Raw genomic sequence first — 20,000 nt, 5'->3', positions numbered from 1 at the left:
TGCATAACCAGAGGGAGAATAAAACAAACAGATTTCAAAGCTGTAAGGGCGCTGAGGGAGACAGAGGGAGAGTTCTAATCAACACCTGCTACTCAAGATGTTAAATTAGGTTTAATGGGCACTGCTTGTGAACAGAAGTCCACATGCATGCATGTACGTGAGATCTAGAACTGGCTGTGCCCCAGGACCCCCAGTGATAGAGTGATTGTCATGCTGAGAGCACCACAACACTGCTTCTCTATGGCCGGGCACTCACCGGGTTTCATATGGCTGATTATACTTTGCACGACCATGTAGCTACGAGGGTACGCAGACAGCGGCCAATGCGGTTCTGAACATAATACAATTTGTGCGTGCGTGCGTGCGTGTGTGTGCGTGCGTGAATGTGCCCTGTTGTGGCTTGTTCAGCGTACAGAATGTTTAAACACAGTGTGCCAAGTGGTAGAGGCGAGAACACAGGCTGGTTCGGAACATCGAGGCAGTTTGCCAGCAGCAGCAGACAGCGACAGTGTGCCTTGATTGGGTAGCAAGGCCAATTTTAATGCAAAATACTTATGTAACACTTCCAATCTGCCAATTGTCAAAAACTTGAAATGGGACTTTCAACAAATCTTTTTACAAAACTTTTAACAAATCTACAGCTTTGCAAGCAAATCTAAAATCTTAACAAATTGCTGGATATTGACTTGCAAACTAGTTGACAGGATAGTAGCTGTGTTCAGTGTCATACATCTTTGTTTTCAATAGAGCTACAGTAAGAGGTGCAGTGTAGAAATTAGCGACTGGATGGCTGGACGGACGGACGGACGGACGGACGGACGGACGGACGGACGGACAAACAGACCCATCCCATAGTTCAAGTTCAAACAGCTCCCCTGATTGGATGAGAGATACTGCGAGCAGTGAGATTTCAGAGGGCCCAAATTCAGAGGCAAGGAATTACACAGATTGCATTTTCTCTCACACCATTTGAGTCACTGATAGTTGGCAGAATGTTAAGAACTTGTTCAAGTATTACTACATGAATGTGGCCTACTGCGCCTATAAGCTTACACTACATGTTTGTCTGAGTTGTGTGTTACCGGCGGGTTGTAGTCCAGGTCTGGCAGAACCTCTCTGAGCTCCCGGCGCTGTCGCTCCAGGTACTCACCGTGGATCCAGGCCCGCGCAGCCGGACGCGACAACTCAGCACCGTTTCCTGAAACGACACAAATTTAACTGTGGAGACAATACAGTCTCCACAATCTTATGGGGAGGCTGAAGAGGCTGTGTGTGTGTGTGTGTGTGTGTGTGTGTGTGTGTGTGTGTGTGTGTGTGTGTGTGTGTGTGTGTGTGTGTGTGTGTGTGCGCGTGCGCATGCATACGTGACTCCTGCCGCGTGATGAGTGTCCGTCCTACACGTGCAACCGGCTCTCGCAACCCCTGCTCCGTCCGAGTCAGGGTGGCAGTAATGCCACTCTTCTCATCTCCATAACGCTGAGGGAGACTCCAGAACTCACTGCCCACACGGTGGCCCTGAGACGCACACACACACACACACACACAATGTTCCAAAGAGCTGAATGTGATGTGGAGTTAGGACAGTGAGTGGGTCTCATGCTAGTCAGACAGGGGATCTGTGTCTTACATATCCAGACTGTATGGTTGGCAGGACTTGGCTCAGGATTTCCTTCTCCTCCTGGATTTGTCTGAAACGGTCACCTTGGTTCATCAACAAGTTCTCCACTGGCCTGTGGAGCAAGCCTGAAAGAGAGACAGAGGGGAAACAAAGGTGAGATGGAAAAATACTGTGTACTCTGACTGAACCCTCAGTTGGACAGCTGTGAGGGTTGACATTGACAGGCTTGTTAATGAGAGAACAACGTTGACCATTCTTTGCAGACCTGCAAAATAATGATCAATTATGTTCATGTTCTTTTACACTGTGTACCTCTATGCAGACATTCATTCAGAACTATTTATTCACCTCTCAAAGTATGTTCTACATTATAATTATCTTGATTATAATAATACATTGTGGGGAACTTACTAGCTGATAAACATTGCATCAACGATGTGTGTTTATCTATCTATCTATCTATCTATCTGTCTGTCTGTCTGTCTGTCTGTCTGTCTGTCTGTCTGTCTGTCTGTCTGTCTGTCTGTCTGTCTGTCTGTCTGTCTGTCTGTCTGTCTGTCTGTCTGTCTGTCTGTCTGTCTGTCTGTCTGTAACCTTGTTGCAGCTATTCCCATGGATGTTGGCTGATTCTCGCTCTAACCTAACAGCCTTTGATAAACTCACCAGATAAGAAGTCCTCCTGACGCCGGCGCTGTTTTACGCGTGTATTCCAGTGCTCCAGGGAGTTGCTGAGTATGTGGCCTGGAGGAAGCACGGGGCATTCCTTCACAACCTTCTGAACCCGGGCTTCAGCTGGATGCTCTCTACTGTGATCCGGGACATGCCTCAACAACTGGAGGAAGGAAGAGTGTATAACTCACGGCAATAATCTGACAAGGACTGACTAACAAGACTAATATATAGTACATGGGGCTGATTACAAATGAGAAACAGCAAGGGCAGACTGGAACGCAGAACTACGACAACTAGACCAGGGAACATAATACACACAATAAAAAACCTAGACAAGAAAACATGTCAAGCCTAAACCATGACAGAGGAAGAGGTGTATTATTCTTCAAAATATATTTATATCCCAAGCACTGATTATTCATTTGTTTTACAAAATGGACAGTGGGCCAAATATAGATTTTTTCTCTGATATCTTAATTCAAAACATAATTTATCAATTGAATACCTGTATTTAGGTCGTCTGACCTCTAATGTCATACATTCACATGTAGGTCTATAACAGTTCCACAGTCATTTTTGAAGGCGCTCCTCACCTCTGTGTCTCCCTTGCTCTCCAGGTACTTCCTAAAGCCCTCTAGATTACCCAGGATACTATGTGGGAGAATCATGCCTTGATCATCAAACCGAACACATGCAGGTCCTGAAAGAGACCATACACAATACACATGGAGCAGAAACAGCAACATCAGCCTGGTGCCTGGATCGGCGACATAAGAATGTGGAAGTGGCGCCGTTTTCACTCCCAATTGTTTTGAAATTCTTTGAAAGTGGATGATGACTTGCCCAAAAGAGGGACGCCAGGTTGAAAGTGTTTAATGTTGCCCATTTTTGCAGTAGTTGCTCTATCTTATATCTGTCTTTTATAATTGTATTAGTAGTAGTAGTACAGTATTACAAGGTTCAAGAGCTGATTGCCACATGTCACATGCAACAATTATTGCAGGCAGTGTGACATTTTTGTAATTGTTATGTGTAATTATTATGTGCTTTCTGTGCCAAATTGTTACCTTTGTCCAACAAATAATTAATCTCACCTGTGTAGTCCTGAGGCTGAGACACATTGTCCATTGTCTGTGACATGGGACGGAACACAGACTCTCTAGTCCCATCAGCTGGCTGTGTTTCATGTACCAGGACACCAGCCATTAGCAAAGGTTTCTCTGGAGAAGAGAAGAGAAGAGAAGAGAAGAGAAGAGAAGAGAAGAGAAGAGAAGAGAAGAGAAGAGAAGAGGAGAGGAGAGGAGAGGAGAGGAGAGGAGAGGAGAGGAGAGGAGAGGAGAGGAGAGGAGAGGAGAGGAGAGGAGAGGAGAGGAGAGGAGAGGAGAGGAGAGGAGAGGAGAGAAGAGAAGAGAAGAGAAGAGAGGAGAGGAGAGGAGAGGAGAGGAGAGGAGAGGAGAGGAGAGGAGAGGAGAGGAGAGGAGAGGAGAGGAGAGGGAGGGGAGTCAATCCTTTTCTGTTAACATGCGTTCTGCAGGGCTCTCTTTCAAAAGAGAGTTCTGGTTAAAAAAAGAAGAATACATAAATGAATTAATCAGAAGACACAGAAGTACATAGAATATAGTTTCAGAGGATTGCTGCTGCACACTGATGAAAGCAAAACGATAAAAATCTGAGATGTATTTTGGAACCAACATTGTAATGCTCTACTAGTGCATTGTTATCCCACTATACTCACTATAAAAAGCAAGATAATAATGCACTTGTGACAAGTGACTAAGTCCTAAGCCACTCAGGTAGAGTGGCCGCTTGGGAACCGGAAGGTTCCCAGTTCGATCCCGGGCTCCCCCAGAGTTAGTGTCGAAGTGTCCTTGAGTAAGACACTGAGAACCCCTAATTGCTCCTGATGAGCAGGTTGGTGCCTTGCATGGTTTCCTCTGCCGTCGATGTGTGCATGTGTGTGTGAATGGATGAATGTAATGCACATTGTAAAGCCTTGGATAAAGGTGCATTATAAATGCACCATTTACTGTACCATTTACTATATAGTGACTAATAAGCCCTGTACATCCTGTACTTTTGTTAGACATGTTCAGCAGTAGTTATTTTCCAGGCTTTATGTCCTTGTGAGATGGAAAACTAGGAACTAGGTTATGGTTAGTGCTACTTGAAGGTGTGTCTTTTTCACTATACAGAATGTTTTTTGTGCAGAAGGTGTCACAAATTGCCTTCTTCACATTTTTCCCCTGGAGAGGGAGAGCTTCTTGTACAGTACTTCCCGGAAGCCTTGGTTGCAGGTGTGATGTCACCTGGAGGATGTGTGATGACAGCAATGGATCTAACCTGTCATGGTCCAATTATAAATTTCTTTTTTTGATTTATTTTTGGGCTTTCATGCCTTTATTCATAGGACAATAGGCTGACAGGAAATGGGGGGAGAGTGTCAGGCTACATTGAGCCTAGGTGCCTGGACCGCTACGCCAGCAGTCCAGGCCAATCATGGTCCAATTTGTCAGTGTTTCCCAACACTGACAAATTGTGGCAAAGATGGTGGTCTTTGACCCCCTGTGGCAATTTTTGCTCATGATATTGTCAAAAATAGTCTACATTTCTCAATTCGATTTTAAAAGTTTCAAAAATTGTGAAGATAGCTGATCTATGAGTCACATTTTCGCTATTCTCTGTATCAGAAGTACATTTCTATAGAGTCATTAACAGGTTTGAAAAACGTGTGTGTGCGTGCGTGAGTGCGTGCGTGCATGCGTGTGTGCGTGTGTGTGTGTGTGTGTGTGTGTGTGTGTGTGTGTGTGTGCGTGAGAGAGAGAGAGAAAGAGAGAGAGCGAGAGAGAGAGAGAGAGAGAGAGAGAGAGAGAACGAGATACAGAGATAGGAGGAGAGCGAGAGCCATGGAAAGAGAAAGAGACAGCAGCTACAGACATCAACTGATAGATATATTAGGTTTACTGTACCTGGAGGGAGAAGACGTTTGAACTCCTTCTGTGTCTGTCCGGAGGGTGTGGCTACGCTAACGTTAGCCATGACAGCTGTCATAGGAGGCTACAAGTAGCCTATACGTTTGTCAACAACACTTTATTTGAGCATAATATTATTGGTCAACTAACATGCACATAGTTCCTCTTATCATTTGTGCTATTTCTTAAGTAGGCTGTTGTCCTACTTTTCAATAACGAACACTATAGCTTAGCTTTACCACCTCCCAGACAGACATGCTTCAGCTGCTGTAACCATGGCAACGGACGCACACGCACACTCAAACACACGCACGCACACACACACACACACACACACGCGCGCGCGCACACACACACACACACACACACACACACACACACGCACACACACACGCACACACACCATGACACACGCCCGCGCACGCATGCCCAAGCAATTAAGTAATTTAAAATGTTAACTTTGTTTCACAGAGGGACCCACGTTGTAGCCTTGTAGACAATTTAAAGCCTTTTAAAGGCTTCTTTTTTTTTATCAGTTTACATTTCTTCTCTTCTAAATAAATAGGAATAACATGAATAATGTAGTAGACATTATATTGGTGGTAGGGCCGTAGGCGTAGGCCTATATGTTAAAAGTAGCCTTATTGTATTACTTTTACATTGATTGATTGATTGATTGAATACTTTATTAGCAGTTTGCAAAAAACTAAAGCGCAGGAAAGTAGGCTACAGTTCAATACAAGGTCTGAAGAGGCTTTTAAACCCAAGAAAACATTGCCTGACCTTGTGAGATGTGGTTCGTTCTAGGATATATAGGCTGCTGCTATATTAAAACTATTTTTCATGCTGAGTGAAATAGAATGCCTAATGATTTTGACCCAAAGCCTATCACCTCAGAGACATCACATGGATGGTTTAGGTTAAGTAGCCTATTAGTTTTATTCTGACATGATGATGGATGGGCCTTTTCGCCACTAAATGATATCCGTAGAATATGAACATGTGAAACATCGATCGTGCATGTTTGTGCCACTGCACGAGGACATTGGCACACTGGCACAAATTATGGGCACATATTGGCACAAACACGATGTAACCTAGGCTACTTGAGAACACAGGCACCACCTGGACCTGTCAATCAGCAGCATGAGAGGGAGGAGAGGCAAACCTGGTCGTGACGTGGAGGAGTAACAACACGACTAGAACCGATATAAAAGCTGTGTCCTCCTCCTCCATGAAACATCACTTTACGCACTCAGTTCATTTTGATCTTCACCCCAAACCTATCATATCATACTCATATCATCTGACTCTCACCATCAGCAGCACCACTGATAACAAAAACCATGGAAACGGGGAAACCGTCCACCACCACCGGCTCACAGACCTCAGTCCAAGTTTCGCACCAACAACTCGGTTGTTCAAACAGCATCGATCGTTCCCAGTTTGATGGGAGCGGGGATGGTCATATAATGTCGACCGCCGGCACCGCCAAGGTCTTACTGGCGTTCAAAGACGCCTCGCAGCACTTGAGCTGTTCTGGACTTAAAGCAGGAATTCATATTCTTAAAGCCGCATTGCAGTGGAAGCAGGAATGTAAGACCCGCCGGTCTGGTACTGCCAACAGGTAGGGATGTCACGATTATTACTTACATGACGTTTACTCCAGTCATTAACTGCCACACAAATAATTGCGATTAACGATTTAATTGTGGTTTTGTCATTGAACACTGGAACATAATGCTGCATACAAATATGTTATCTAGGCTTTGAAGTTGCTCAGGGTAGATATGACAAATAACCTAACTATACAAAGAAATGACTGACATATTTAATAACTTTATAGGCCTAGGCCTACTTTAAAAAAAATCATTAATAGTGGAAGTAGCCGATCTACAAGCTCACAATGTTGTGAGCTTGTAGATGGTCTATTTGTAGATGGTCTATTTACACTATATTTTTTTATGTTTGAAAATATATGAACATTTTTCAACATGGAAACGATTATGAGGATTATGCAAAAATAACTGCGATTAGGTGATTATGTAATAATTGTGACAGATTTACCAACAGGCAGTCCGTCTCCTCCAGCAGCCATCCTGGTAAGAAGTCACCGCTGGACCAGCTGGCAGCGCTCATTCTCAGTGGTCAGTCTCGCCTCTGCCATCTCGGCCAGCAGCGCCAAGACTTGTTGTGCGCCTCCAAGCCGCAGAACTGCAAGCGCATTGTGGTCCTTGGTGCGCCGCGGGTCGGCAAGACCTCCATCCTTCGTCGGTACCTCCGGGACGGGTTCGTTGAGGAGTACAAGCCCACGTCGGAGGACTTCCTTCGGAAGTTGTTCCGGATCCGCGGAGAGACCTACCAGATCGACGTCCTCGATGCGTCCGGGGAGAGAAGCTTCCCGGCCAAGCGCCGGCTCTCCATCCTTACTGGTGCGTAATTGAATTCAGATGGTCGGGAAAAGTACTAAAAATGTTTTACTTAAGTAAAAGTATCAATACTGCAATATGGAAATACTCTGTTACAAGTAAAAGTCCGGAATTCAAAATGTACTTGAGTAAAAGTAGCCTACAAACGTGGCATTACATTTACTTAAAGCATCAAAAGTAAAAGTAGGCCTAGTCATTATGCAGAATGTCCCATTTCAAATGTTTTCAAATGTATATACATCTTTTGAAAATAGCAGATCTACAAGCTCACAATGCCTTGCACCATGACACATTGTGAGCTTGCCTTGTAGATGGCTATTTTCAAATGGCCGAAATGTATATAGGGCTGAAGTGGGTAATGTATGGTTTCTGGTTTGTAATAATAATCAAATAGTAACTAGTAACTAAAGTTTTCAAATAACTTTAGTGAGTAAAAGTACAATATTTTGATCTGAGAGCATGTAGTTGGAAATAAAAGTATTGGAAATTGGAAATACTAAAGTACAAATATCTCAAAATGTTTTAGTGTACTTAAGTTAATGTACTTAGTGACTTTCCACCACTGATTGAATTGAATAAGTAATTGAATTGCCTTTTTTGTGTCCCATATCAAGTTCTGACACAAATTCAAAATGTTGGAGAAAATTATAATTTTAATGACAATCCACTTCCATTGTGGTCTTTTTTCCACAGGTGATATTTTTCTACTAGTATTCAGCCTAGATGACCGGGGCTCCTTTGATGAGGTGTGCGCCTTGCGCAAGGAGATACTGGCGGCCAAATCCAAACTCGCCAGATCCTCTGTTGCGCGGACTGCCCGCCAGTGCGCGCATGTCCATGTCCCCATAGTGATCTGCGCCAACAAGGTTGACCTCGCTCCGTCGGAAAGAGACATATCTCGGGAGGAGGTTCTCCAAGCTCTCGGTGAGGACTGCACGTACTTCGAAACTTCCGCCAAAGATAGCACCAGTCTAGAGAAGGTTTTCGAGACTTTAGCCAAACAAGGTGGACTGCCAACTGAAACAGGTCCGTCTCAGCACCGCAAAGTGTCCATTCGTTCGTACCAGGCCATGTGGACAGGCCGTATTCCAGGGAGAGACAGACAGAGGGCTGTTGGTGACGATCCGTGTGGCGCACTGTATCCACTGGTCCGTCGGCCGAGTTTCAGCTCCGACCTGCGCCAGGTTTTGGGGCCTGATTCGACACAAAAGTCTGCTAAGCCTAAACCACTGGAAAAGTGTCAAATTCAGTGAGAGGCTACTGTGAAACACTTCATTTAACACAAACTGAATAGCCTACATGCACTGTGCTGAAAGCTTATATGATATATATTATGAAATTTGAATATGAATTTTGAAATAAAAATTGTTATATAATATACCGATCTGATCATTCAGGGGTCTATTGGTCTGGTGGTCCATGGTGTTAGGACTTCTCCCAACTATAGACAAATCCACAGACACGCTGCCTGTAGGCATAGCTGTGGTGTCAAGCGGGTATGACTGCCTACAGGCAGCGTGTCCGTGGATTCGTCTATATGGACCAGAGCTAAGGGGTCTAGAATGTCTGTCTGTCTGTCTGTCTGTCTGTCTGTCTGTCTGTCTGTCTGTCTGTCTGTCTGTCTGTCTGTCTGTCTGTCTGTCTGTCTGTCTGTCTGTCTGTCTGTCTGTCTGTCTGTCTGCCTGCCTGCCTGCCTGTCTGTCTGTCTGTCTGTCTGTCTGTCTGTCTGTCTGTGTGTGTGTGTGTGTGTGTGTGCCCATCGTTCGGAACCCATCGTTTGCTGAACTGAATCTGTCTTGACTTGAGCCATTAGTCTTCTTGTAGTGTGTGTGTGTGTGTGTGTGTGTGTGTGTGTGTGTGTGTGTGTGTGTGTGTGTGTGTGTGTGTGTGTGTGTGTGTGTGTGTGTGTGTGTGTGTGTGTGTGTGTGCTGCTTCACTGCCTGGTATGGCAACTGCACCGACCTCAACCGCAAGGCAACGCAAAAGGGTTGTGCGGACAGCCGAACACATAAGTGGATATGATCTCCCCCCATCCAAGCACTATACGACAAGCGTTGTGTCAGCAAAGCTTGCGGAATCATCAAGGATCCAAGCCATCCCAACCACAGACTGTTTAAGATGTTGCTGCATTGGAAAATGGCTACGCAGTCTCAGAGCCACTGGCAAAAAAAGCTAAAAAGCTTCTTTCCCCGTACAATCAGGCACATGAATGAACTGACAAGAACTAAAATAGACCAGGACAAAAAGAAACGCTCCCCCCCCCATCCCTCACACCTCTTCCCTCGCCTGTCCTTTTCTTGCACTCTAATAGGCTTGAACTGTTCCTATACCTAATCTGCTGTAAAGATACTGAGAAGTTTTTTACATAAAGTTAGGTGGCAGCTACTGAAGAAATGCTATTGGTGTATATGATATACCAAGATCATATGCATGTGTACATACGCTGATGTCTTTTTACGATTTTATTATTACTATTGTTATTATTATTACCTATGCTGCTGCATTGTCTGAAGGAAGCCGAACAAAAATAAGTTTGACTCTTATGTACCTGTACACAAGATGTATCAATGAAGCACAACCTTGAACCTTGAAACAGCATCCGTCTATCTAAATAACATGAACACATTACAGTATATGAACAAGTAACCAACAGACATTATGCATAGCATACAGTATAATCAAAATACAAGTAGTGATGCAAATGAATAAGGAGTGCTATAGTGGGTGTGGGGCAGAGTCTGAAGAGGTGAGTTTTCAGACTGCGGTGGAAAATAGCGAATGTGTCAGCAGTGGGGGCGATTGGATGCAGGCATAGCCAGTGAAGGGAGTAGCAATGAGCCACCGTAAGGGAGCACAGAAGTGGGATGTGAAGATTTTGGGAGGTCGAAAAGCAGGCAGGATCAGCCGCAGGGGTTTGAAAGAGCATGCGTCGACAGAACTGGGAGGGAGTTGCCGTTGTCAAGCCTGCAGTCCAAAATGATAATGATAGTGAACTTCATTAATATAGTCCTTTTCATACAGCGAAATGCAGGTCAAAGTGCTGTACAGTACAGCAAAAGAAAAATAATTAAAGACTGCTGCAGTTGTTTAAAAACAACTGCAGCAGCAAAGTGATGAACAGTACAGTCTGTGTATAAATCCTTCGGCTAGATAATTCTGAGGTTGTTACATAATTTCTTTAGTTGTGAGATTACTACCACCCCAATAAGCAATAATGACCAACTTTACAGTTTTACACACCAAGATGTTACGCTGTAAGATATCACATTCTCAATCAATGATTTATAGCTAGCTTCCACATTATTTTCATCGTCGTTAAACTCCATGTAACATTTTCCACAGTGAAAAAGGAGGATGTTTTCCATTCTGTGTTGTTACTGCAGTCTCTGAAGGTCTATCATCACTTTGGAGGCAGGTGCGTTTCCATGGACACTGCTATCAAATGAATCTTGAAAACCATTTGGCAGCGGATAACAGCCCAATCATCCATAACAAGCTTCTCACACTGCCACTCATTATGGTCATTATGACTCATGTCAGTTACAATAATATTGTTAATTGTGCGTCGAAGGAAGCAAAACCCTCTTGTACCGCTTTTCATTTGTGGTGTATGATACAAAATGTACAGTTCCATCCCTGCATCCCCCACACCTAAAATAGTGATGAAAGCATTCATCTCTAACGGTTTCTTTGTATCTTATGTAACTCCAACCATCCCATCTGTGCATTTTACATAAATATATAATGCAGGACCATCAAAAAAGTGTCTTGTCTCATTCAGATGCAATTAGGTGCTATTGTAAAAATGTATAATGTCATCGCTGTTGGGTGGAATCCAACAGCGATGTCCAAAACTGTTTTCAGTGCTTACAGTGCTATTGCCATGCTATGTCTCTCAGTGGTAGAGTGAGTTCAGGTTATATGGGACATTAAAGTGGGAAAGCTATACTTGCTAAATCTGCTAAATCAACAACCAATAACCAAAAGCGATCATGAATTCTTGCTACTGTATATTGCCACTAAACAATATTTTGAATTCAGTTCAGCAGCATGTAACATTATATTTCTCAATGATACATTTGTTAATGTCATGCTTCATTGGTTCAATGTAAATATTGAACCAATGAAAAGTATTAACAAGAGCTTGACTAAATAATAACTACATTGGATCCATTGGGTCACAGATTCTTTTCCCCATTTCCTGAAAATTAACAGTTTTGGAAATACAAGATTTCCACCCAACAGCAACGATATTAGAGAAGAATACAAAGAGAATCAGAGGAAGATGCAATACTGTACGTGCCTGTACATTTGGAGGATTAACACTCAGAGGATTTACTGTACATTTGGAGCAATGATTTATCTTTTTGATACCAATTTCAAGATACCAATTTTCTCTCTCTCAGGAGAAATAACTCATACAGGATACAGGATAAAAAAGTGAAATTGGAAGTGATGACACAAAGAAATCCTCACAAAATTGGAAATGGAACACTATAAAATGGAAGCAGATAACTGGGTATTCTCTCCTGACTGGAATAAATGGGCAAACCTGAACATTTATTTTCTCTTCGTCAAAGAGCTGGAGAGATGAGGAGACACATAGTGGGGTTCCATGTCAATGCAATTTTTAATTTTCATTTCCGATTCTTGTGAAAGTTTCGTTTTCACTACTAATTTGAAGGTAAGGGTCTATAAAACAATTCTGGTCGAAGATATTTTCACCCAGATAAAAAATTGGCCTCTAGGGGGCACCGGCAGTTGCCAGCCCTAGCAAAATATGTTAACTGTTGTAACTTTTGATTGGATTATCCGATCTGAACATATGAGATATGTTTGGATGCAGAATCAGGAGTAGCATTTGGTACTTCAAGCATATTACCCATAGAATCAATTTCATTTTTCAGTATTGGCGCATATCGACAAAAAATAGATATAGTAGGGGACCGAGTATGGGTAATTTGTTGTTTTAATTTCAAATTGATGTGAAAGTTTTGTTTTCACTACTAAATTGAAGTTAAGGGTCTATAGAACATTTCTGGTTCGAGTGTCAAGCACTCAGATAAAGAAAATGCCCTGTAGGGTGTGTCAGCGGTTCCCAACCCCACACCAGCCATAGAAAAATATGGGAACTGTTATAACTTTTGATTGGATTATCCAATATGAACATAATGAGGTATCTATGGATTCAGGATCAGGAGTAGCAACTGGTACTTCACACATATTTCCCAAAGAAGCAATATTTCTTCTGCTATCTGCACATTTCCACAAGAATAGTCAGAAGAGGTCTATGCGCTAACATATGTGTCGGAATAGCATTAATTTCCATTTTTGTCTCCACTACCCATATATCTACTTGAATAACTAACATTACAGTGTCTTGCTATGTAAATTATTATTATTAGTATTAGTTTTACTTTCCATTTTAAGATAAATCATTCCAGAACAGCATGTTAAATGTCTTTCAATATAGGCAGGATTTCTATTAATTTATGGCATAATTTTTTTTGGGGGTATTAAGTGGTGCTGAATCCAAATCTGCTGTATGCCCAGCTCAAAATTCACCATTTAAAGATGGCGGCCACCACTAGGCTGAAATATATTACGTAAAACATATTTTTGACTACACAAGGCAGAAACTTGATTGAATTTAGTTTGTTAGGTTCTCATATAGGCCTATGGGGAATCCAATCCCATATTCTGATTTGAGATCAAATGTGAGGAACGTGTTTAAAACGTATATTGGGAAAATTGTCATTTATAGGGGATATTACAAACTATTTGGAACAAATTAGGCCTAAGGGAACCTGTGACAGCTGGAAGTCCCCCTTCTCCCCTGTACAGTTTTGATAAGCTCCAGATTCGCCCTGTGCTCCATTCTCCTCCATATGATCCTAGTGTAACCAACCTCCAGGCCAACAAGGGGCCATGTTCCTGCTGCTATCGGACAGACAAGCATTGCTTTTTGTATTCACCTGTTACAGCCCATGCCATAATGATAAGTCACTGATGACCACTGGTAATATTACTTAGAAACAACCAGACTAGGGACACGCCTGTCGGCCGTACGCATAGCCATGCACAACATGGAGTTCTTAGAACCACCATCACCAGCAACCGACTCACATATCAACACTCTCTCTAACCGGTTATCAGCACTCCTCCTGGGCTCACAAATGCCCCACTCTACAGCATTATTTCTTTGGCAGCTGTTATGAGATGGGAAAGGGAATCAGATGGGAAAGGGAATCAGCCGATGGAGTGCTTTCTTGGTCTTTCTTTGATATCCCATGCTCCAAGTGCCCAAGGATCTATGCAGGGACCCCCCTACTCCCTTTTACCCACCTGAGGGGCATCCTAGGCTCACTAAACTCATAAACCAGACCCCCTATTACCTCCAAACCCACCACCCACTCCATACCCCCCTCTACCACCTGAGGGGCTCCATAGCCCTGTTACACTCATCCAGACAGTGGCTTCTGATAGCTTTGCACCAACCTTCACACCCTGGCCTATAATAGGCCATGTCTCTTCACTGTATCCCCACTGAGTAGCCCATCTTCCCTATACACCTGATGGCCCAGCTCAATCCCCAGGTCGGGAGCTTTTCAAATCCATATATTGTAAGTACTTATTGTACAGCCATTATCAGCCATTTCTGAACCATTTCTGTGCTGGACATACAGAAGATTTGGATCCAGCACCCCTTATTACCCCTAAAACCATGTATGCCATAAATTAACACAATTTGCCTTCATGGTTAAGATTTTTGGAAATCTGACCTACATGTAGACTAATTTCGATTGTTGCCATTTTGGAAAATGGGTAAAAAACAAACAAACACTTCAATCTGGTTTCTAAACTAAAATTGTTCTATAGACCCTTATCTTCAAATTAGAAGTGAAAACTAAACTTTCACAACAACTTGAAATGACTGACTGTCCAGGCCTAATAGAAGTTAGGTGTAATTTGAAGTAATTTGATGTAAATGGCAGCCATCTTATTTTTTTTCCATACCAGAATATTCAAAACATCAATATTTTAACTCCAGTTGATTCCTCACACAGTATTGACGTGATATAGCAATTAAAAAAAAATGTACACAGTAATTGTGGGAAAATTAAGAAATGTATCAAAACATCAAAATTCCGATTTTGGCCATTTTGGAAATGGGGCAAAAACAATATATTTTTTTCAATCTGGTTCATATATCTTCGAGCCAAATTGTTTTATAGACCAATATCTACAAAGTAGAAGTGAAAAATTAACTTTCACATTAATTTGAAATGACTGAGTGTCCTGGCACCCCACTAACATGATTACTATCAGAATAGAGAGCTTTAACCTTAACAGTTCTGTTCCAATCAGGTGGGTTCTGCTTTTGTGCATATTTGGGAAGTAAAAAAAAAACCTAACAAAAAACATCTTTCTTTTTTTCTGAAAAATGTTTTTTGCAAAACATGTTTTTTTTGTAAATTGTTGCTGGAATAGGTAATTGATCCCATGTTGTCTCAGTGCCTCCTTGTGTTTTGCTGTGTAGGCTATTTGTTGTTGCAATTATTCTATCTTAGTGAATCCATGGGCATTTCCCCCCAATATAACTTTGTTTTGATGTTTTCAACACTGGGGTAAAAAGTGAGGGCAATGAGGGATGAAGGTTGAAATATTGAGTTAATAAGTGTGATGATGGAGTCATGGTCATGTCAGTTAACACATTGATCAGTCACTGGTTGACAGCAGCGGAGGTGGGGACACTGAGATAAGGACTGAGGGAGGTAGAGCTTGTGCACGCAATTAGATGATAGACAGAGAATGGAAAGGACACGCACGCACGCACGCACGCACGCACGCACACACACACACACACACACACACACACACACACACACACACACACACACACACACACACACACACACACACACACACACACACACACACACACACACACACACACACACACACTCTCACACACACACACACACACACACACACACACACACACACACACACACACACACACACACACACACACACACACACACACACACACACACACACACACACACACACTTCCCCAGTTTTGGATATTATTATGCTGTCCCTCCTTACTCCAGTAGATGGTGCCCTGCTTGTGTCAATCATGCACATTGTGTGCTAGGTTTACTTTGCTGGCAGGGAGGTTCAGTGAAACTCAACACATATAAAATAAAGCCTAGCAGACAGCAGTGCATCATTTGTTAGTAGGATGAGGACCTGCTAACACTACCAAGCTACCATATCAGGAATCTTCTTCTACCTGCAGTACAGGTAGCACCATACTGTACATCCAACTTTAAGGAAACGCTCAAACAGGTCTGTGAATATGTAAAGGCTATTGTTCGTTTCTAATTACCTGGATGTCTTACATTATGAAACCAAACAGCATATTTAGGAACACATTTTATGACACGGCAATGATGATGTCACACACTCTTGTCTTCACTCTTATTTTCTTTAACTTTTCGTGATGGTTCTAGGTCAGTGCTATGGTGATGTCGCACAGGAAAGGTTGGGTCCCATATTGGAGCCTGCTTGTGCTGGTCACATTATGTGTTCAGATCTTCACTGCTGAATGCAAGAAGCAAGGCAAAGGTATGGGCACGCACGCACACACACGCACACGCACTCTCTCACACACACACACACACACACACACACACACACACACACACACACACACACACACACACAGGCAACATATTTTATTATTGTCATTGCTATTGTTGTTGATGTGTTGTTGACACAACATTCTTTTTGGTGTGCATGTTTGTTAATTTGTTCACTATACTTTCTTTGTCCAATTGGCCACAGATTTTAAGCAGCCCATGGACCTGAGACTCATTATCTTAGGAAAGACCGGGTCGGGAAAGAGTGCATCTGGAAACACCATCCTGGGGAAGAATGTCTTCAGCTCGTCTGAGTCACCCGAGTCTGAGACAAAGTCTTGTCAGAAGGAGGAGGTGGTAATGGGCGGAAGGAAAATCGAGGTTGTCGACACGCCAGGCCTCTATGACACCGACATGACGAAAGAGGAGGTAAAAGAAAGTATCGAGGAGTGGGTCAAGCTGTCTGTTCCAGGACCCCACGCATTCTTACTGGTGATCAGGCTGAAGGTGAAATTCACTGAGGAGGAGAGGGATGCCATCAAATGGATCAAAGATAACTTTGGCCCTGATGCCTCCATGTACACCATAGTTCTGTTCACGCATGCAGACGATCTGCAAGACATGTCAGTGGAGGACTATCTGAAAGAGAGTAATGAGCTACGCAGACTGATTAACTCTTGTGGGAGGAGGTACCATTCACTCATCAATAACCATTCACTCATCAATAACCCCCCAAGAGTGAAGTCTCGTAACCAAGTCGAAGAACTTCTAGAGATGATAGAGCAAATGGTGGAAAGTAACAGTGGAACATGCTACACCAATGACATGTACAAGAAAGCACAGCAGAAGATCGAAGAGGAGCAATGGTCTTGGTGTAAAAAGGTGTTTTTTGCTACTCTGTTTTTTGGTGGAGGGGCATTTATAACCTCTTATATGTTAGTTAGTTTGTCAGTCGCTGGCCTGGGATTAACTCAAGCTCAAGAATGCCTTAGATTGCTTGACATTTACGTGACAAGTGACTTTTATTTTTCACATCTGGTTTGATTGATTGATTGAAAATTTTATTAGGCAAAAGAATGTAAAACAACACAGTTACATTTATAATGCTTTTGTCTAAAAGGTCCGGCCAAAAAAGTCCTTGAGGACTTTCCGTTGGGGTCTATTTCATAGACATATATAGTAGCAACCAAACAGTTAAAAAATCAACATGAAAATACAGATAATACAGAAAAAATACCACTATGTACAAAAAAAGCATGAAAAAAAAAGAAAATATATGTAAAAAAAAAAAAGGGGGGGGGGCATGGAAAAATAAAAATTATATACAAAAAAAGCATGAGGAAATAAAAAATATGTACAAAAAAGAGGAGGGGGGGGGGTCGTCTGTCTACAGGGAAACTGGTACTAGCTCCTCTTTAGGCCTCCAGAAAGATGAGTTTTTAGGGCTGTTTTGAATTAGCCCAGCGAACTGCATTTTTTGAGGGATGGGGTTAGACTATTCCATTCCTTGGTGGCTGTGCTATAGAAGGAGAATTTGCCCATGTTTGTTTTATGGGTGGGTGGTACCAGATTGTTGTTTACGCTCCCTCTAGTTTCGTGGCTGTGGGTGTCACTAACCTTTTCGAGGTATTTATATATGTGGTTTTATATATATGGTGATATGAATTAATTTTATTTCAACATATCCATGTTGGTTTTGGGGGTTATTTATAGTGTACATTTGCAGCTATAAACTGTGTTACAATTTTGTGAAAATATGTTTATGAGTAACAGTGTAATTTGTTTGTATGGTGTGTCGTGTATAAACTTGGTTAGTGGAACATTTGGGGCCATATCTTTGAATAAAGTATAATAAAACATTGTGTATACATTTTCATTTCCTACAGGTATTACCACAGTTTGTTGAAATCAGTTGTGGTACACTCATTCTCCATTTACTGACAGGACTAAAAATGTATAAAATAAATAAATATGTTTTATTGTTATATATATTAATGTTAATAAATAAGTAAAATACAAATGGACACATTGATTTAATATGCATCTATATGTATTTTATACTTATATTCGTACATATTATTTGGTTAGATTCTCGATTAGGATTCAAAATGATGCTGATCTTGGTCTTGAGTGGTTCTTGAACCCACCTCTCAGTCTTGCCCGCCTCAGTCTCGGTCTGGCCTTGGTCTTGCTTGTGGTCTCGATTTCAGCACTAACAGGCAGACAGAGCACTGCATGTTTTGCAGGAGGGGTATTCCACAAAGGGAGGATGTGATGCAGTCTAGAGGTGCGGTCCCTTCCTCCCCTTATTGCTGTCAAATGTAATTATGACACAGAATTCAACATCCATCCCAAAAAATAACCTGTGTACTCTTCTGAAGAATCATGAGGGTTATTATGAGGATGAGGATGAGGATTTATGATGAAAAGTGTAGACTCAGAGACTTGGTCAGAATATTTATAGTGTTGTTGACACTCACTCTGGGATGTGTACTTTTAAATGAAAACTGGAGACAATACAAGGAAATAGGAAGCCCCTTCTCAATAGGCACAACTTCCAGAAATTTCCCATGCAGAGAACTCGTGAGGGTACAGAGCCACAGAGCTTGTCTAAGTTCAGTTCACATCTTTTGAGCTGGGATTCGGACAACTGTGGTCATCTTGGTGTGGCAGAGAGGGAGCTCAAATAATGGCTGAAGGTAAGACATCCATTTACTCAAGTACTGTACTTAAGTAAAATGTTGAGGTATTTTTTACTTTACTGGAGTATTTCCACATTTCTGTGCTTTTCTTCTACTGAGGCAATTATTATACTTTTACTCCACTACAATTATATGGAAGCTTTAGTTACTAGTTACTTTGTAGATTTTGATTATTATTACGAAACATACATTAACCACATTTCGGCCTTTCGAAAATAGCCAAGCTCACAATGTGTCGCGATGCGACGCATTGTGAGCTTGTAGATCTGCTATTTTCAAAAGATTTGTATACATTTGAAAACTTGTGAAATGGAACATTCTGTCCAATTATACAATTATTTTCCGTGTTTCTTTCTCTCTGTACTCTTTACCCATTTGTTCTTTCTTAAAACTGCAAATGATGGGAGCTTATATAACAGAGAATTTACATTATGTTTTACACCTAACCTGTGATGTGACAATAAAGTTCTGAATTAATCTGCATGTGAATGTGAATCACATAGTCAGAAATTTGAGAAGAATATATTGCAGATGTTCACAGTAACCAAGCTGTGACCCACCTCTCATTTGTATTATTTTGTACCACATGCAGCTATACCTCTAAGAGAGAAAAAACAGAGAACAATTCCACGGTCGGAGGGGAGTGGTTTATCTGGCTACGATGGTACGTTCATTAATTTCATTTCCCCCAGCCACACACCCTTATATGGCTTGGCGTCAATTATAAATTATAGATCACTACCAGGCAGCTAAAATGATTTTGCCTCTCCTTCTGTAGGTCTGGATTTGTCCGGAGGGCTGAGGATAGTCCTGGTGGGCAAGACAGGCTCGGGGAAGAGTGCGACAGGGAACACTATCCTGGGAAGAATGGCCTTCAAAGAGGACCCCAGCCCTGTGTCTGTGACCAAGAACTGTGAGACGCAGAGTGGAGAAGTGGACGGGACCGTGGTGCAGGTCATCGA

At 42.2% G+C, this 20,000-nt stretch overlaps 4 protein-coding genes across 5 annotated transcripts in view; 3 read left to right on the top strand and 1 right to left on the bottom strand.

The window, feature by feature from the left end:
• Positions 1–5,326, bottom strand: part of mycbpap (mycbp associated protein) — a gene marked incomplete at both ends in the record, with an annotated part of 19,729 nt that extends 14,403 nt beyond the window's left edge. Inside the window, 7 exons of the mRNA XM_080442398.1 lie at positions 1,083–1,198; positions 1,365–1,515; positions 1,628–1,743; positions 2,282–2,450; positions 2,884–2,990; positions 3,385–3,510; positions 5,257–5,326. Coding sequence (XP_080298524.1) covers positions 1,083–1,198; positions 1,365–1,515; positions 1,628–1,743; positions 2,282–2,450; positions 2,884–2,990; positions 3,385–3,510; positions 5,257–5,326 — 855 coding nt within the window. The remainder of the gene's footprint in view (positions 1–1,082; positions 1,199–1,364; positions 1,516–1,627; positions 1,744–2,281; positions 2,451–2,883; positions 2,991–3,384; positions 3,511–5,256) is intronic.
• Positions 5,327–6,566: 1,240 nt separating this feature from the next.
• On the top strand, positions 6,567–11,419 carry rasd2b (RASD family member 2b; the record flags this gene model as incomplete). Of its 2 annotated transcripts, XM_080414910.1 has the most annotated exons (4): positions 6,567–6,886; positions 7,333–7,691; positions 8,382–8,714; positions 11,031–11,419. In XM_080414910.1, the coding sequence occupies exons 1-4, from the start codon at positions 6,606–6,608 to the stop codon at positions 11,132–11,134; spliced, it is 1,077 nt and encodes a 358-aa protein (XP_080271036.1). In that variant the 5' UTR covers positions 6,567–6,605. The 2 variants fall into 2 exon arrangements, with proteins under 2 accessions (XP_080271036.1, XP_080271035.1); XM_080414909.1 differs by lacking the exon at positions 11,031–11,419 and having other exon boundaries at positions 8,382–8,941.
• Positions 11,420–15,858: 4,439 nt separating this feature from the next.
• On the top strand, positions 15,859–17,587 carry LOC308104247 (GTPase IMAP family member 9-like). Its single transcript, XM_080454630.1, has 3 exons — positions 15,859–16,043; positions 16,208–16,322; positions 16,542–17,587. Exons 2-3 carry the CDS (start codon positions 16,217–16,219, stop codon positions 17,378–17,380), a joined length of 945 nt encoding a protein of 314 aa, XP_080310756.1. The 5' UTR covers positions 15,859–16,043; positions 16,208–16,216; the 3' UTR covers positions 17,381–17,587.
• A 1,318-nt stretch (positions 17,588–18,905) lies between these two features.
• The window catches only part of LOC308104239 (GTPase IMAP family member 9-like), a 1,964-nt gene continuing 869 nt past the window's right edge, over positions 18,906–20,000 (top strand). Inside the window, exons 1-3 of the mRNA XM_080454618.1 lie at positions 18,906–19,035; positions 19,631–19,702; positions 19,817–20,000. The exon at positions 19,817–20,000 is cut by the window's right edge and continues 869 nt beyond it. Coding sequence (XP_080310744.1) covers positions 19,026–19,035; positions 19,631–19,702; positions 19,817–20,000 — 266 coding nt within the window. The 5' untranslated portion in view covers positions 18,906–19,025. The remainder of the gene's footprint in view (positions 19,036–19,630; positions 19,703–19,816) is intronic.

Source organism: Gymnoscopelus braueri (genome assembly GCF_963280865.1).
Source record: "Gymnoscopelus braueri genome assembly, chromosome: 2".
Taxonomy (NCBI): Eukaryota; Metazoa; Chordata; class Actinopteri; order Myctophiformes; family Myctophidae; genus Gymnoscopelus; species Gymnoscopelus braueri.
This window is presented reverse-complemented; position numbering and strand designations above follow the sequence as displayed.

Excerpts from the sequence above, each read along its gene's own strand:
- LOC308104247 (XM_080454630.1), top strand. The coding sequence starts at position 16,217 with ATGGTGATGTCGCACAGGAAAGGTTGGGTCCCATATTGGAGCCTGCTT. Across the intron at positions 16,323-16,541 it reads ATGCAAGAAGCAAGGCAAAG|ATTTTAAGCAGCCCATGGAC; the intron begins GTATGGGCACGC and ends AATTGGCCACAG.